The following is a 19,317-nucleotide window of genomic DNA, read 5'->3' on the forward strand; positions in this document are numbered from 1 at the left end:
TACAGGCGAATTCACAAGTCCCCCATTTCCGTTCACCAATCCCGTACATCAAAGAGCACACCGCAGCCCTCTTATCAGATAGTATCAAGAGAGCAGGACGATTTCAGCCAAAATCCAGCCCACTCGCCCACCACAAACATCACAGATGTGCATAATGAGTCATATCTCTCTTACCACCCGTAGAGTCACTGGGTCGCGGTCCTCTGATCCCAGGAAAATGGTAAATAAGAAAACTAGGAAAACCTGTTTTTCTCCCGTGAAACTTTCACAAGGTCTCTTAAAGTTTTCTGGCATTCTTTTAACAAACAGACTTGTGGAATTTCCCAGAAACGACTTAATTTTCTTAGTTAACAAACTTCTTGTGATCTATTCTTACAACTAGATAGTTGAATTTTACAATTTCCCACAGTTTGTTTATTCTTTTTGTGCTGTTTTTTAATTAGGGTCCAACTATGTAGTCCAGGCTGGCCTCAGACTTGCAGTTGCTCCTCCTGCCTCAGCCTCCCAGGACTGGAATTACAGGTGTGCACCACCACAGAGGCATAGCTTATTTACAGTCTTAAAATGTCTTTTTGCTTTGACTCAATAGCTGCCTTTGGTCGACTTCCCTTCCGTTCCTTTGTAGGTTTGTGAATATCCTCCATCCATGCCACAGTGCATAACAGGGAGAAGCCCCAGTCTCAAAGTTGTCATTTACGCGAACTTATTTGTGCCGTTATTTCCCACTAAAAGAGCTACTAATATATTCAGGCTGACTCCTTATCTTTTGGGCAAAACAGTGTATGTATTTTTTCCTTCAAGGTTAATTTTTTAAATTATGCAGCCCGTTATGCTGTGTGGTGTAATACCTGCCCCTGTCCCCATTCTAGGGGAAAAGGTGGAAGCAGCTGCCCATGTATGTATAGGTACCTGGTGGTTTTCCCTTTTACCTACTTTATAACTCAGATTAATCGTTCGTGTAACTCTTGCAATGAAGTGAATGTGCTTATGAGTAATACTCTCTTTTTACTCCTAAGCTCATTAAATCTCCTTGCTTTCATAAGAGACTATCGAGGTGGAGTCACTGTCCTTCTTCTCGCTTGGATGTTTTACGCTACTCTTGTCTTGAATCTTTATTGCGTTGTTGTGCCCAGATTACGAAGTCCCAGAGACCACCAGGAGGCCGTCTCCGATGTAAGCACACGAGGGTCGTTTATTCAAGCTTAAGCAGGGACTCTCCACTGTCACCGACACAGCGGAGCGAGATTGAGAGCCCCGAGTTCCAAATTAGCAGGGTTTTTATAGAGGTTACAGCAAGCTTCGGTCATTAGCAGCCATGTGATTGGTTAACATTTAGCAAGTATGAAGTGTAGAAGTTTGATTGGCTAGGCTCATTGGGGGTTGAAGGGGATTACGTACAGGTTTTTACAAGAGAAATGGGGACAAAGGTCCGTGGCCCACTGTCACGTACTGATGGTCAGCAGACGTCTTGACTCATGGTCATGACCACCCTGTGTGGACAGTCAGCACGTGAACAGATTGTCCTATAGATAGTGGGCCCGGGACACTTGTTTCTAGGGCACACAGATGGCTAAGTCATGAGCTTAGGAATCCCGAGTTACAGATCATGTCTTTTGTCCCAGATTAAGCACATTTAATCATTCATTTGAAAGAACAAAGGAGACTGCTCCATTTTGGACAAAATGGAGTCATTCTGGTCTCACATTAGCAAAATGGAGTCACTTTTGGTCTCACAGCGTGGGCACACGTTTGCAGTACATGGTGGTCACCCTCCCTGTGGGGCTGGTGCATGTCCATAGCGCATCTCAGTGTCTCCTCCCCTCCCCTTTCCCTCCCTCCATCTCTCCGTCCTCTTTCCTTGCGGAAGATTAATGAAAGTCCTGATTGTGGACTGGGGATGCTGTGGGCGCAAACTTCGGTGTCTCAATAAAAAAGTCATAATTGTTACTTTTCAAAAATTTCAAGCCCACAGACAAGTGCTGAGGATAAAAGAATGAAAAGAAAAACCTCTGTACTCTTCCCCTTGGTCACCAGTTACCATTTTATGAGTTCTCGCTTGCCCTGTTTCTCTGTGCCTTTGCTGAACCACAAGCGTCAAGACTGCAGCACAAGCAGAACTCATCTGGCAGCTGAGGTCTGAGGACAGTGGCCGCGCTGGGCCTCGGCAGCATTTCCCACCCAGCCACCTTTCCTTTCTGCGCAGGCTCCCTGCTGGGCACCGGGTGCAGATGGTGCTTGGCAGTGCTCATCTCAGACAGGATGCTCTGTTTGAGGAACGAGTTCTCATAATTCTATTATGTGCTTGAACCACCAACCTAAAATTAAAACACAGCCCTCCAAAATGTCAGATGTTATTAACTGCACAGTAAGCACGGATGGAAAAGTCTGGCTCAATTTAATAACTTGGAAAGTAGAATAATCTTTCTGTGTCTCCTCAGCAGCTGAATCATTTGAATTCTAGAATGTGCCCCAGTTTGGTTCAATAGTGCTGAGTGGTAACCGGCAGGTCTTACAAGTTTCAGTATCGGCTCCGCTTCTTTCGGTGTGAGTGTGGACCCGGCAGCAAACCTGTCCTCGGCTGTTTCCTGCCCTGCACACCAGAGCAGATAGCAGCACGCAGGAGAAAGACTTAGGGTGAGGTGGTAGGATTCCGAGCACGTTAGAAGCTTTTACGAGCACCCTTGGTATTGCTGTTGCCCTTGCCCACTCCATACAGGTTTGGCGTGTTGTCCTGACTTCCATTTGGTCTTCATGACCCCAGCTTCCTTCCTCCCAGTGCGTCCTACTCCCCACCACCCCCTTGGCCCTGGGCGGGTGATCCAGAGCTCAGCTTTGTTACGTGAAACTGGCGTGGACTAGTAGCCAAAGACGGGCTTTACACTCCTCGCCTCCAGAATAGTGCTTGGCCAGCCTCTCACTTCTGGCAGAAGGCACATTGGCTCCAGGCCTAGCATCGCGACGCCCTTCTCAGAAATCCCCCGAAGACAAGCCCAGATGTCCTCGGTAGTAACTGCAGTGCGTGGTTAGGTGCCAGACGTTGTATCATTCCATGCCTCCCATTTCCTATTTTATGTTTCTGTTGAACTCTGAATAGCCCCTTGAGGAAGGTACCGGTACCCATCTCTCTTGACAAATAAGGAAACTGAGGCTCAGAACTGGCACGTGACTTCTTGGTCAAAGTGTCCCTCGAAAGTTGTTTCCTCTCATGGGAGAAACACTCCCCGAAAAGAGGTCTGGTTTCTGTCCAGTGTGGTGAAGCCAGAAAGCAAGATGACCCCCAGTAGCACACGTTTGTTCCCTGGCCCCAGGATGGAGAAGTCGGGATGAGCTCCCACATCGGCCGGGAGGTCATCAAGAGGGTGGACCAGCTCCTAAGGGGAGGACAGTCTCACCTTTCCTGGGCCAGGCAGAGGTGATCTGCGATGCAGCCGCCTTCCTTGCTGCTCCTTGGCGTGGGGCTTCCTGGCAGTGTCACTTGGTACGGAGATCAGATTATAGTGATGCCAGGGGCTGTGCAGCAGCAATCGCTCTGCACTCCCCTTACAGCCTGAGCGGGTGACGGAGGAGTCAGGTGGGCAGAACACTGGGAACACCTTGGCACTGTCAGGAGGTATGGATCCCAAGGGGACCAGGCCCGAGCTCTCACTTGCTGGCCTTACCAGGCTTATCCTTGATGATCCCACCGTGACACCACGCCTCTTCCTCCAGAGCAGTTGTTCAAGTATATGTTACAGCAGCAACTTGGATAATGGTCCCTTTTGCAGTCTTTCTGTTCCATTTTATTAGTTCTTTGAAGGCAGAGACCATGTAATTTTTAAATCTCTATCATCAAGCACAAACTGTAGTGATTGGTGATGCTGGTAACGGTAGCTCTGACGAGGACTATCCTGGCAGCGATGTTCGCTGTCCACTGCATGTCCCCTGTGTCCCACTGTGCCTTCGTCTGCTTAGCTAGGAAGTGGGCCCATGACAGTCCTGAGCTGTGCGCAGAGTTGTTGGGAAGGATGGAGCCAGGAACCGCGGTTTGGCCTTTCCATTCCCCACACTATCTGTTCACTCGGGAGTAGCACCCACCCTGGAGATGTCTGTGCCTTCTATGTTTCTTGTACACCATTCCTTCCAATTTCTGATAAATGTTGAGAACCTAACAAATGTCTTTGAAAATTTATAAGTGTTTCAACCAGTTGTCCACATTTTATAATTTCCTTTATTCCTAAATACAAGGAATTATTTTTTAATTTAAATGGCCACAAAATAGCCCTTGACAAGCATATGACCTAGTACATGCTAAGAGACATACTCAAGGGCATTGCAAAATTTTATTCTTTGCAGAAGAGTTTGAAAAATGTATCCTTGTTAGCGCAGGAATTCGGTTTCTGGAGAGTTGGTCTGGAACTTGGGTAGGTGATTTATTGCTGACAATAAATCAGCCTGGTAATGTAACCAGGCCAGGCAGTGTGCGGGGAGATCTTCCCCGAGGAGAACCTCTGCCCCGCAGAGAATGACGGGAGATGTTGTCTCCAGTGAGTTCCTGCCCTGAGAAATCCATGAGGGACCACGGGAGAGGCCGGGCCCTGCTAGGAAACCATTCACAGCACCCCCTCCCGGAGTCTCTTCAGACTGCACTCACATCAGAGCCAAACACTCACATTTTATTTTTATTTTTGGGCTGGTATAGAATTGGACAGTCTAACCATGGATGATCTCTAATCCCAGGCCTTGAGCAAGGGCTTTGGGTCACAGGGTGTCACCTCCTGGAGGCACTTGTGCGTGGGCTCTTTCTTTCCAGAGGCTGGAAATGCAATTTATGGCAGCTGCTGAATGGTACCAGCACTATTCGTAGGATGAACAGAAATAAGCCCTCCTATTTATTAACTAGCTAAGGACATACTGGTTAATGTTTGTTATTTATCTGGTTAATGTAACTCATTTTAATAGAGTACTGTTTAGAAATCACATTCATTTTATACAGTTGTTAAATGCCTGTAGTGGTTGCTGTAAAACCTAACTTCTTCCTCTCAACAGGGCAAAAATAAAGTTATCCAGCAAACAACTATTTAGGTCATTTGAATGCTAAAACAGACCGTAAGCCTCTCTCTCTCTGTCTCTCTCTCTCTCTCTGTCTCTCTCTCTCTCTCTCTCTCTGTCTCTCTCTCTCTCTCTCTCTCTCTCTCTCTCTCTATCCCCCCTCGATGCTGTCCTGCAGGGAGCAGCTGGTGGCCCCCGAGGACCTGCTGGAGTGGCTGCGGCCCTTCTGTGCAGACGATGCCCTGCCTGTCTGGCCCCGAGTCCGTGCGCTGCAGCTCTTGGAGCAGTCCTTCCGCCTGACGGAGGAGGACAGCAGGCTTCTGGTGTTCTTCCGGACAGAGGCCATCCTCAAAGCTGCCTGGCCTGGGAGGCAGGTAAGGTGCCGGCGCACATCTGTCATCCCAGCACTCTGGGAGGCTGAGGCAAAGGGATCACCAATGGCCTGTGGCTGTAGCTCCATGTGGAAGTCCTGGGTTCAAAGCCCAGTGTGGCCAAACAAACAAAACACCAAAAAGTTTCCCTATTAACAATAATTAGAGGTGAGCACTGATTGGAGGTTAGTAACTGAGTGCATGCATAAAGTTTCCTTTATATGTTTGAACACGCACGTGTGTAGTAATCACATCTCATACTGCACACATTTATGACTTTTGTCTTCATAGCAACTAGGACCATTCGCAAAATCCATCACCTGTGGCAGCCAACTTCACACTGTCCTGGGCACAGGGGCTGGCCTTCCTTCTGGTGTCTCAGTAGATGCCCTGGGGAGACACAATGTCTCGTCTTCTCTGTGCTGCCCTGCCTCTCCCTCCGTCCTCCTCAGGGTCCTCCCTGGCCACTGCAGGCTTCACTGAACCTTGACTTCTTCACCTGCGAACTTTGATTGTCTGCAGACGGACTTCCTTCTGAACTCTCTGAGTCCCCCATGCACATGTCCAGCGCTTAAATACTTGTTGCTGGAGGAAATGGGATGCTTGTTTCTCAAGGAAAGGCTGTGGCAGGTTCACTCTATGGACAGTGCTATGGCTTGTGTCTAGAGGTCTCTTCAAAGCCTCATGCACTCATAGGTGGGTCTTTTCAGAGGTGGCTGGATCTAGGGTGTGTGAATATGGAGTAAGGGTGTGTGATAACTAACAGTGCACTGACTGGCTTAGCCTCGTTCTGGGTATGGATAATGGAAGCCCCACTCTGGCTGTGGGTGGCACCAGTAAATCAGCTTGTAGCCTGGGTGGAATAAAAGGGAAAGGGAGGCTCACTGCTTGCTGTCTCCTGCCTGCCCTGCTGTGGACTATTTCTCCATGATGCCCCTCTGCCATGCCACCTGCCTTAGAGCCAGCTGACTATGGACTGAAACCTCTGCAAAGTGTGAGCTGACCTTTAACTTGTGGGTCTTGGGTGTTTTGTCTCAGCAATGAGAAAAGTAACTAAGACTGACAGGATCCAGGAGTCAGCACCCTCCATTAAGCACCCCCAATTATCTTCTGTATTTATATTTCCTTCTATGAAATAAAAGAGGTGAATATGATTATTTATTCTTTGGACTTACAGAAACTGAGAGTCCCAGAAAGATGGATTTATCAAAAATTCTTTGGTTTTGCAAGATTGCAGAAATGAATTATAATGAAAGAGCCACTGCTGTCTAAAATATATTCTCAACAAAGTGCCAGGACTTTATCCCACGTCCAGGCTCAGGAGACGACTCAGGACCCAGCTAAGGAGCAGCCTTAGAATATGGCTTCCACAGGCTGTCGTGTAAAGCACACGCGAGTGCATAGGAGAAGGGTGTGTGTGTGTTATCAGCAAGCATGGAGACTAGTGTCACACTCCTGTCCCCGGGGTGAGCCTTCACTTCGCCTCATACGAAGCTCCTGGTCCTGACTTGGTCTTGAGGCAGACGAGCTCTCCAGCAGCAGAAACCTTCTTAATGCAGCCTCATTTTTCAAGTTCTCAACTTGGCTCACTTTCTTCTTCCTTGATTGCTGGAGCTGGCCAGGATGATGAGGCTGGTATCTCACTTTGCGTGATGTCGATCTGTGAACTGAAACTGTTAGGAACCAGTGGAAGCTAGGGAAAAAACAGCCATTTCCCCTGTCATGTTGAAGCTCTAGAATACACAGTTCGATAGCTGGGCCCAAACTCCTCACAAGTAAGCTTCGCCACTGTTTCTTCTTCTAAGCTTTTTTCCATGTTCCAACTATGCAAAGAACAAGTTGTTAGTTTTCTATGATTTCAGTGATTTCTGAATATTTCTGAGATTGTAATTTCTTCATAGCTTAAGTTTTTCCCAAAACAGGATTTAAGGCAGCTGAGCCTGTATTACTAAGGTTCCTTTTTTGAGCACTTTTCTGTATCAACTTGGCTTTGTTGCTAGTACAGACTGTTTTCTCTCATTTGTCAAGTCCATATGCAGCTCCTCATTTCACCAGTACTTCCCTTGTGGTGGATCAAACTTTCAGACTAGAAAATCTCTCTCCCAGGTGTCTCAGATGCTCAGAAAAGTTATCTCATACCCCTTCATCCTTTTTATTTCATTTCCTCTGCTTTCTCCTACATAAGAGCAGTTACATGTTCTGGCAGTTGATGAGCAGGGTTTCTAGCATATTTGCTAGTAGAAGTAAGAAAGCTTCCATACTGGCTTCATTCTGCTATTCATCTCTAATCTTCTCCAAGAAATAGATCTGCAAGTGTCTCTCCTTCCTCCCCTAGAAATTAAGCATTCTGTGTCCACCTGGCACTGGAGGACAAGCAAATTAGGTGAGGAACTTTGTCTTGTAATTGACCTGACTTCTTGCTCCTTAGAAAATGAATGCAGGAAAATTGAAATTTCAGAATGGGAACACCAGCAACTTCTAGGGCATTACAGAATCACACGTGTAGTTCAGAGGATCTCTTAAATTGTTGTTTTTCAAAACATTTCTCTAAGCAGTGGAAACATCTGGGTACTGGTAGATGGTTTTTTGTGGGTCTCCGCCTGCACCATAGCTGCAGGATCCAGAGGAAGAGTCATATGGCCTGTGATGGCTTTCGGGCACGGACCGGGACCCTGAGTGAGCTAGGGGAGGTAGAGGGTGCCTGCTGCCTCCCCGTGTCTCTCCCACACGACTGCAGTGCCTCTCCTGCACTGTTTCCTGTTTCCCAGTGATTGGTTATCAGAATTAAATATCCGGACGCCCTCACTTTTCGACAGTTGGAGAGACTTTCCTTTCCATTCCATTCCAGAAAGGCATCCTGGCATAGGGAGGAGAGGGGCGGGGGAGAGGATGGCAGGGCCGGAAAGGGAGGGATGGGGTATTGGGCTAATCCCTTCGGTACAGTTGATCTGGGCTTTTCAGCTTTCATAATTTTCGAGTTAACTGGTGCATAAAGAATATGGGTCAAAACGCTGACGTTTGCTTTAAAAACCTCTATACCTTGGCGCTTTGCTCTGGCTGCCATGCTTGTGTGAAAGGGAACATGTGGCTTAGGAGTTCCACCTGTAAGATTTTCCTAGGTCTGAACTTGTGCTGTGAGTGATGCCCTGCAAAGATGAGCTGAAGACAACCTTTAACCTCATGGTGGAGCCACGAGTTTGCTGCTCTGAACATTTGAGGACTGGGAAAACCTCTGGTTAGAGACCAGCTTGATCCATTTGCCGAAACATTAACAAAATACGAACCTCTACCAATCAGAGCTCAGAGAGCATAAGAAAAGTTCAGTTTGCACAGATGTATTCAGTTCCTTAAAAGTAATTTATTTTTGCCTAAATGTCTTCAGATCTAGGACTCATGGGCATGATTTGTGCAGACAAATATAGGGGAATATTTGATGTTAAGAATGTGCATGCATGTACATGATATACCTCTAACACCTGTGAAATCACCTGGTCCTGGAATGAGAAGAGACTTTCAAAAGTTTCCCTGCTCTACTGTGCGTGGTGCTGCACTCCTATGATCCCAGCACTAAGGAGGCTGAGGCAGGAAGGTCGCCATGAGTTTGAGACCAGCCTGGGCTACATAGCAAGACCCTGTCTCAAATAAAAAGAAAATAGCCTTCCACTTTGATAGCTGCATTTTATAGAAAAGGAAATGGATGTCCAGAAAGAGGAAGTCACTTCCTCAGATTTTAGCTTAAATGTCACCTATTCTAAAATGACACAGCCTAAATTAACTACTCGCTCACGGTCTATTTTATTGCTGTCCTAATTCTCCATAAATTGCTTCCCACTATCTGCTAACTTCCTCTTACCTATGCTTCTACTTATTATAGGATATCTTTTTTCTTCCATTAGAATATAAATTCCCTGAGAACAGGGATCTCAGAGACACTCAATAAATATTTGTTGAATAAATGAATAATAAATCTTTAAAAACTTGTGCAAGGCTGCCCTTTAAATGGCAAGGCCGAGACTCCTGGCTTTGACCGTAATGTCCCTGCCAGTGATGATGGAGGATTGGACCCGTTGTGTCCCCTGTGTGCAAGCGGAAGGACAGCTGGGAATGCTGGGAGGTGCCCTCAGGGGTGCCCGGTGCCTTTCTGCTGACACTGTTGCGTTAGCTTGCTGCACTTTGCTGGCAGTGATTTGTGACCAGCCAGTCGGCTCATGAGGAAGCGAATAGGTGCAAGCATGTTTGTCCAGATGGGACTGAGAGATTGGAAAGTGAAAGCAGAGCCCCGGGCCTTTTTCTCTCCCCCCGCCCCGTGATGGAAGTGAAGAGAGCATCTATATTCACTGGGCCTGCAGATGCTGGGGCCACTGTACCTCTCTGTGAACTGTGTTCTTTCCTCTCATGCTTTGCCCCTGGCCCCTGGCATCTGCATGGCAGAAGAGGAGGCTGGATCTGTGTGCTGTGCACATTCATTTCTGAGCTGTCCTGCAGGGATACCCTCTGTTCCAGATGTGGTTGTGTGACTGTCACTTGTGACACCACTTGGAGCGGCAGGACTGTTGGCACAAAGCCTGTGTTCCTGGCCCTAGGTGACACTTCCTTCCAGTTTCCAGGGAACCCCAGCTTTCCCTCTTCCCACTGTGGCTTTGCAGGGGCGAATGTGGGAGAAGTCGGGAGGGAATTTGAACACACTGTTTCCGCCTTTCCCGTCGGTCACTGTTTCAGCACAGTGTTGAGTGTGTTACTGCTGCTTAGTTCAAACATTGGAAGATGCAGTGCCTAGTAATTTGTTTTCATGCCACAGTGTGTGGAATATTCACTAGACATTCTTCAGGCACATGTCATATGTGAGAGACAGCCAAGGCCATTCATGATAAAGGGAGCGAGCTCTTCAGCCACTCCACCCTGGATCCAGACCCCAGCTCACCATTCGGTCTGTGAGCCACAGAGCTCATCCAGCCCTCACGACCTCAGTGTCCTTGTCAAGGAAGTGAAAATCAAGTGGAACTGTGGTGAGGTTTCCTGGCGTAACACTGCTGAAGTGCTGATCCCAGGCCAGGTGGGTGGCCCTCGTCCATGGTGGCTGCCACACTGGTGAGAACACAGATCCTTTATCCAAGACATCGATGCCTAAGGAGTTTAGGCACCAGGATGCCCCAAGTCTGCCCAGAGTGCAGGGCTCCGTGTCAGGCCACCTGAGGAGGTCCATGAGGTCGGTGTGACTGAGTTCAACACAGCCGGTGTGGGTGTAAAGTCAGGAGCCACCAAGACGTGGAAGCACAAGTGGAAGGGAGCAGACAGTCTGTGAGGAGCCCTGGGCACACACGCATGACCCCAGAGAGATGACACACACACAGGTTGTGCCCTGGGAGAAACCACGACCTCTCCATACATAACATACTGGAGGGGCCTGGCTGGAGGGAACTGAGGCAGTTAGAGAACTTGCCAGGCAGAGAACTGAGGCAGCCTGTAGCCTGAACTTGACCCTGAATGCAGCACTGGCCATGAAGACAGAAGTGTGTCATCCCACCATTTGCGGAGGCCAAGGCAGGACCATGGCGAGTTTGTGCCCAGCCTGGACAACTTAGCAAGTTAGTGAGACCCTGTCTCCAGAATTTAAAAAAAATTTTTAAAAGCTGGAGATGTAGCACAATGTGAAGGCCCTGTGTTCAATCCCTAGTCTCTCTGTAGCCCAAAAAGAGGAGGAAGAAGCTAGAATAGAAAGGAAAGCTTAGCGTTAGTATCAGTGGACAGGGTGGCTTCTCTGCTGTGGAAGAATGGGGAGAAAAGGTTTGATGCTGATCTGTCTTCTTAAGTTTCCAGGGAGAAAGCGGGGCTCCTCGGCTTGCTAGAAAATACCAGCTTTATAAAGAAAGAAACTTAAGTTCAACGTTGTCACTAATGTGTTTTAATTCTGAACGTTTTCTTTCCTCTTTTGATTGGTTTGTGTTTTGAGGCAGGGTCTCCCTGTGTAGTTGAGACTGTCCTCAAATTTGTGGCAGTCCTCCTGCCTCAGCCTCCCTAGTGCTGGGATTGCAGGCATGCACCGCCATGCCCATGCATTTTCTGCAGGGTGAGAGGGGAGCGGAGGGGAAGTTCTTTTTGTCCTTTGCCATAAGCAGACTTTCTTCACAGCCTTTGTATACCTGAGCTAACAGGACAACTTCCCAGGTAGCAAAGCTGAGTTCAGCAGACATAACTGGAACTGCTTTGTTCTTAAACTCGCTGGCTTCCCCTTCTCTCCCTGGCATAGGTCGAGTCTGCACTGGGCTCTGCACTGGCTGCAGGTCTCTGGGATTTGGTGTATTTCACCTTATTCACCCTTGTTACTTTGAAATTTGGACATCTGTGTCCTGCCATCTAGCTGGACCTACGGATTTGTGTAGTGTTATTTATCATTCTACAGCTTTATCTTTGGAGAATATATATGTAGACACAGAACTAGGTGGCCAACATTTGCTTTGTCTCTATGGCTAACTTTGGACTGTAATAAAATCAGAGTCTAAATTAAAACTCTGAAGGCTACAACAAAAATCTCTTTTCACTGAAGCTGAGAAGAGGCTACCCACAGTTTGTTTCCATCTTTTTGAGGCCTTTCCATGGGCTGAGTCCCAGGCTCTGTATATTTATCATCACAGTATTTAAACATTGTTCTCTGACACAGGTGATCTTATCACTGCATTCATCACATGGGGAAATAAACTAAGAGCTATGAAGAAATTTGTATACTATCTACAGTATCTTGGTTACTTTTCCTGTTGCCATAACGAAATACCCAACACCCACAAGTTAAGGGAGGAAAGGTTTATTTAGCTCACAGTTTATAGAATTTTCAGTCCATAATCAGCCAGCTCAAAGGCAGAGCGGCATGTCAGAGGGGCATCGCAAAGGAGAGACAGTCTGCAGCAAGGCGAGTAGGACGCAGTGAGCCTTCCTTTCCCTTTTTATTCCATCTAGGCTCCCTGCCTTTTGGGTGGTGCCCCAACAGCCAAGGTGAGCCTTCTCATTACTCACATACAGAACTATGCTAAACCAAATGGTGGACTAATTCAGTAATCATATACCCTTAGTCCCAGCATCACACACCCTTCCAGCCACTTCCAGAAAGCCCCACCTATGACCACATGAGGCTTTGAGGGAACATCTAGAAACAAGGCATAACACTATCTCAATACTAAATCATGATAATGAACTAGCACTGTTTGTAGCTACCATTGTGGCTCCAAGCTAACTCTGAGATACGTATAGATGTGGTTACCTGCTGGGCACCTATAAAGGTTTATGTGTCTACAGGTAGGTTGTACTGTATTAGATCATGTTATGCATTGTGTTATACTGCATTATTCTCACAGCAGTCTGTCAGGTGTCATTATTACTTTACTTCCTGTGTGAGGCTCAAAGAGGTGTTTTTATGTGGTCACAGAGCTACTAAGGAGCATGAGTCTGAATGATACACTACAGTGAAAATATTTCTAGCAAGCCACTATGAATTTTCCCATTAATACTTCAACTTTCACTAAAAAGCAAAGCCTGGCCTTTACAAATTAGCTTCATTAGTGTAAGACCGTGGGCCTCACCAAACGCTCTGAGGAGCTGACTACAGCAAAGATCACCCAGGAGGGAACATACTGGACAAGTTTTGAATGTAAAACAGACCTTTATTAGTCTGGCCAGACGGCACCCTCCAAGCACCAAGCTTAGAGAGGCGCCCCGGCTCAGGGACTGAGGTCTTTTTATAGGGGTCGCAAGAGGGAACTTGGCAAGCAAAAGTACAGAAGCAAAACGATGGCGGTTGGGGTAGTGTAGCAACCAGTCTTTACATAACAGGCATAAGGCTAACTTGCGGTTTCCTTGGAACAGCAACAAGTACATTCTGGGAACTCATCGTCCCCATGGTGAAGTGTAACAGAAGCAGACAAGATGGGGCCTTATTACAAAATGGAGTAACTTTTGTTCAATCTCACAATTAGCAGCTCTTTAGACAGACACACCTGTAGTTAGTGGGGCCCCATGGCATGATTGGTGACTTGTCCTTAGAGGAAAAAAACTGTAAAGGTAAAATTTTTCCTTTTATTTGAACACACAGTATTTTGTCCTATCAAATGATTCATTTACAAAGCCTGTCCTAAAATGTGACATTTAGCTACGCAACAGTCTGACAACACACGGCACTTTTGGGGACTGAGCCTGGTGGGAGTGAGTGTGTGAATGCTATCAGTGGGACACGGTACACACTGGCTGGGGACCACAGTGGTGGCCTCGAGTGTGTGTCTGGGTTTGTGGAGCCACAGCAGGGTGGGGACCCAGGGAACCTTAGCCGCTCTCACTCCGAGGTCTCCAGCCTGGGGTGGGCAGTACCCATGGTGGGCAGTGTCCAAGGGAGGCTATGCATCCCCTGGGAACTATTGGTTCACAAGCAGCTTTGCACACAGGGACTCATTTTCCCCCTGCACCTTTGGAGGGAAGCCCAGGAAGTTGGCTCTTCCTGGCCGGGAGCAGAAGGAAGAGTGAATCCGCCTGCTTCTTTGGCAGGACATCCTCAGCACCTGTCCCCACCCCTCCTCAGCATGATGAGGGTGGCTACCAGGATCTGCAGGCTGCCTCTCTCCTCAGCAGTGCAAGGTTCAGTGTTTGTGCAATTCTTTCAGTATCCACACCTAGTTTTCTCTTTTAGTTCTATAGAAATAGGTGGATAGAACCTTAATGTTTAAACTTTAGTGATATTTTGGGTTTTTTTTTCTCTCTCTCTCTTTTGTACTGGGCATTGAACCTGGGGTGCTCTATCACTGAGTTACACTCCCGGAGCCCTTTTTTATTTTTTATCTTGAGACAGGGTCTCTATGAGGTTGCTCGAAGTCTTCCTGCCTCAGCCTCCTGAGTAACTGAGATTATGGGCAGGCACCACTGCACCCAGCTTATTTTCATCACTTTGCATTTTCTTTTTAAGAAAATATGTAAATAACTGAGTAGTGAAGAAATTGATTCATGCTCCATTTATCTTTTCTTGTGTAATAGTAGTTCTATGATGAACAGGAATAGCAACAGTTGCTGAGCACTCATTGTGTGCACACACTGGTCTAAGTGCTTCCAAAATCAGTGAGCAAAGTTGCTCATTAACAGCTCCTGACTGGTTTTGGTCCCAAAGCGCCCTTCCCTGGAGGCTGCTCAGACCCTGTGGACACAGCAAGCTCCTGTGCTCCCTGAAACCTCCTCCAAGGAGCAGCTTGACCACACGGGTCCGGTGTTGCAAGAGACCAATGCTGTGGCCTTTTTCTGCTTCTAGAAACCTACTGAAGTGAGGGGTTTTTGTTTGTGCTTCAAAGGCCTGCACACAAAGACAACTCAGTTAGATTTCCTGGTATTCCTGAAAAGAACCACAGCTGCCTTGCGTCCTTAAATCAAGGGTCGCGGTGGTTCTCTCAGAAGCAGGCTAACAGCTCTTAGGGACGAGTCTGCCGATTGGTGTCACCACTGCCAGCCCTACCCTGGAAGGTCTGTAATTACCGCCCGTCATAAGCCCTTTACACGCTGACGCCCGTCTCCATTTATAAGCATCCAAAGATACTGCAGGCGCCAGGAAGGACTGCAGGAAGATGTGACTTCCCGAGAGGAACCTGGCTGGCTTTCCCAGCCGCCCAGGCAGGACAGGGTGTTAAGGGAAGCCATGTCGTTTTCCTGTTCACTTTGGGAAAAGACAAAGTAAAAAAAGTATGAAAACATTGATTTCTCTCAGGTTTATTTTCCTCCAGTCAGTGCAAAGCTTGCTTAAGAGTAATTTCAAACACCAAATTTACTACACAAATAAATGAGATTTCAAAAGGGAATCAAAGTGAACGCACAGTTCCATCTTCCTCAAGTAGCTGCCCTTCCCTCTGTTCTTTTCCTGCCCTGCCCCACCCCATGGACATAAATCTTATTAGAAGGAACCGCAGCACAAATCCAGCTTCCGGCTTGCTTACACTTGGCATGTTATGTGGGTGCTACATGACGGATTCCTACTTCTTACTGTGTGCCTACCTTGCACAATTTCTGTGCTACTTACTTCAGTCCCACTATTGTACCTAAGACTCAAAAGCATCATAGTAGCATGAGTTACGTTTTTCTTACAGAAGCAGAAACTAAGCCCCCAAGAGGGCAGGAGCATCCCCAAAGTAAATTGTTCTGCAGTACTTTGGCTCCAGCATCAGTTTTTAAAAGCTGCATTTTCAGTCAAACTGACCTTCCATCATTTATTTTACGATCTCTTTGGTGAGCCATGTTGAAGCATTTGATAGCCACTGAGAGTTAGTTTTCTCTCCACAGTAAGAAGTGTTCCACAGTCATTTCACATTGTGACTCTTTGGAGACGCGTGCTAGTTCTTTCTGCCTCTGATATTTTTATAAAATTTACTCAGATGCTCAGAATATATATTTTATACACGATGTCCTACTTCCTAGAAAAGGGCGACTTTGATTCTTTCCTGGGTCCATGTCCGAGTCGAGCCAGGCTCCTGTTTTCAAGTATTTTAGGGTGTTCAGGTTCCCCCGATGTTCATACTCATCATATGCTCTCAAAGCTTCTCTAATCCCCGAGGCCCATTTATTTATTTACTTCTGTGCTCTCAGGATAATTCTTCCTTCTCTAATTTTTTCCCGGATAACTTGTCAGTTTTCTCGCGTAGGGATTTCTTCAACGTAAGGTGGATTTTTCTCTTACTGAGCAGCATTACTGGATGTAGTATACAAATATATGGGCCAAAGCCATCTTCCAGAAAGTAAGTGGGTAACGCCATTATTTTTAATGTACCGTTTATAGGGGAAATGTGTGCTGACCCTGTTTTCTGTTCTGTGTTCTTTGCTGACCACTAGGATTTAATCATGGCTAAAATGTTTCATTCTTTCATTCATGCATTTGCAGTACTAGGGATTGAACTCAGGGCCTTCACACTGAGCCACATCCCCAGCCCTTTATTGTTATTTTGAAATAGGGTCTTGGTAAGTCACTAAGTTGCCCAGGCTCTACTCAAACTTGCAATCCTCCTGCCTCAGCTTCCCAGAGTGCTGGGATGACAGTCATCCACTACCATGCCAAGCTTAATCACAGCTAAAATTTATAACAGTGAAAATTTGTAGGCATGTTCATTAAAATTAGGAACAATAAAAGAGTGCCCAATATGATGATTAATTTTTAGCATTGTTCTCCAGGTCCTAGTCATTGTAATTAAAAAGAAACAAATAAGATCTATAACTTTTTGAAAAGTCACAATTGCCCTTATTTACTTGTATAATGTATTCTTCTAATTTTTGAAAATCCCAAGGAAAATACTAAAAAGAACTAGAAGTAATAAAGTGAGTGTATTAAAGTGGTGTTGTGTGAGGTAAGGCGTGAAAACACTTTCTCCTTAAATGGACGAGAGACATCACATACGAAAAATAACCCAGTAGACTGTGCAGCTCACGTAAAGGGGAAGCTGCTTCTGACGATACTAATTATTCTGCAGTAATTATGGAATCTGGGGAATGGGCTGGGGACGTAGCTGAGGAGCAGAGTGCTTACCGCCATGCGTGGGGCCCTGGCTTCCATCCTTAGACCCTTCAGTAGCTCTTCAGTATTTTCTTAAGCAGCAACCTTTTATACAAATAAAGCATCATGGGGCAGCTAAGACAGCAGTGTGGGGAGGAGTCGGCCTTCCCCGGGCCTCTCCCGGCTGCAGGTGAAGAGGCTGTCTGCAGGACCTCGGAGCTCTGGGCACCGTGGCAAGTGAGGACCCAGAAGGGGCCTTTGCCGAAGTCACCGGACGGTCACACGTGTCATCTGTACAGGCAGCGGCCGTAAACCTGCCATCCTCAGTCTTTTTTCCTAAAGTAATTTCCCTCTCGGCCACACTTCCTTTCTAAATCTTCTGTCTGCAATAACAAAACCAACCAGAATTTTGTGGTAACTCTGTGAGGATTTAATATCATCTGTGCTTGGTTATTTTATGAATGATCCTCTTTTCTTTCATTTCTTTTTACATACGTGCATTCATTAGTTGAGTAAGTGCTTGTTGTACATCTACCCCATAGCAGGGATTTTCCTAAGTCAGTGAATGGAAATGACCATTTACTTTGAGGGAGCTTACATTCTCATGGAAGAAGAAAGGTGATAAATAAATGCACAGCGCATCCCATGGTTGTAGTTCTAAGAGGGAACCTGAGATGGAGCTCGGAGGGCGGACAGCTCAGGGATACTTGGTGAGGCAGCGGGGAAGCCAGGGGACCTGTAAGACAGCAAAAGGAAGCGATGTGAGCGGCCTGGTCTCTGGAGGAGGCAGGAGCGTATGACAGAGAGGCCCTGAGGCCGGGCAGGCTGGCGATGGCGAGTCCGGGTAGCAGGTGGATGTCCCAAGTTAGAGATCGCTTTTTACAAAGCCATTTATGTATAGAAAGGTAGGAGTCACACCCCCATTAGAAGGCCACTGTGAATAACTTGGCACCACCCTGCTTGGAGGATCCCCTAGTTTTAGAACATCATAAGCTGATTATTATTCTGCACTGTTGTTCTGTCACTTGTGAGCCACCAAGTAAGCAGGGCCTGCCATGCAGTGACTGGTGATGCCACAGCATCCAAGCCAGCATGGCTGTTGAAGTAAACGTTTGAAAGCACACGGTAGCGCAGACAGTTCAGCAGATCTGTAGGTGACGCCCATTCTAACTGCGATCCGGGTGTCATCCAAATGTCTGTCGGCGGAGCAGTCGGAATTCCTCCTGTTGAGAGCCTCTGTACCTGGACACAAAGACTGTTGGAGAGGCTGCAGGGCAGGAGAACCAGACTTGGCGCATTTCATGCTGAACAAAGCTTTTTAACAAAGTATAAAACATCTTCCTCCACAGAGGCACCAGAGATGCGATTTGTTTTAGGACTGACACTGTGTAAAGGAACATCATTCGTTATGCAGAGAGAGGAAAAATGAGTATTCTGTACTTGGCTTCTGTTGCACGAGAAATGGAAATATGAAGGAAGATATTTTATTTTGATTTACAGCAAAAACATCATCTGACAAATGCGCCTTAGTAAAATCTGCAATTTCAAATTAGAAAAGATTTGGGGACAACATGTAGGCTAGCAGTTTTCTAAAGAAAATTAGAAACCAAGTTTTGGACTTCAACTTTTAAAACTTCAGTTAATGTAGAGTATGGTAAAATGTTACAATTTCAAATAAAACAATTCCATATTTCAGCTTGATGTGTTGAATGCCATTAAGCCAGTTATATGGAAGTCTGATTTATTTAATCTAATTTATTTGGGTAAAGAAAGTTAAAAGCCTTCCTGTAGTTTGGTATTCTAAACATTTTTAATAGAATTGTTTGAAATGGAGTGAGACTTATGTCTTTTTTTTACTTTAACTTTTTAAGTTTTTATCCATCCACGTTTGCAGTACAGTGCGCACATCCCTCATGCGGAGCAGTTGCGGGCACATGCCCCATCTGGGCCCCTTCTCATCCCTCCTCTCCCATCCTTCCATTCTCGCTCCATCTCTGGGACCCCTTCCCATTGGAGAAAAATCCATCTCCCTCTTACTATCTTCTGTATTGCTCTTTATTTGTACTTTGGGTTTCTCTTATAAGACAAAATGATATTTAATCATGTTTCTCTGATTTATTTTACTTAATTATAGTCTCAAGGTGCATCCATTTTCTTACAAATGACTTAGGTTTATCCTTTTTTTATAGCAGAGTAGTGCGCCATGATATAACATGCTCCAAACACCATATTTTCTTTACCCATTCCTCTGTTATGGACATATAGACTGCTTCCAAGATGTAGCTATCCTGAATTGTGCTGCTGTAAACATATACCTAGATTTTTGTGTGTATTCGTCTGCTTTCCATGACTATAATGAGATACCCAAGGCAGGCTAACTTTAGAAAGAAAAGTTTGCTTACTCCTAGCTCTGGAGGCTAG

At 46.3% G+C, this 19,317-nt stretch overlaps 1 protein-coding gene across 3 annotated transcripts in view; it reads left to right on the top strand.

Moving 5' to 3' along the window:
- Nbas (NBAS subunit of NRZ tethering complex) overlaps window positions 1-19,317 on the top strand; it is a gene marked incomplete at its 5' end in the record, with an annotated part of 266,027 nt that overhangs the window by 233,244 nt on the left and 13,466 nt on the right. For all 3 annotated transcript variants that reach the window (XM_087199614.1, XM_087199615.1, XM_087199616.1), the window contains 1 exon segment: window positions 5,207-5,402. In XM_087199614.1, the coding sequence (XP_087055740.1) occupies window positions 5,207-5,402 (196 nt within the window).

Source organism: Heterocephalus glaber, unplaced genomic scaffold (genome assembly GCF_053883595.1).
Source record: "Heterocephalus glaber isolate CG9 unplaced genomic scaffold, H.glaber_assembly_v1.0 deba00001724, whole genome shotgun sequence".
NCBI lineage: Eukaryota > Metazoa > Chordata > Mammalia > Rodentia > Bathyergidae > Heterocephalus > Heterocephalus glaber.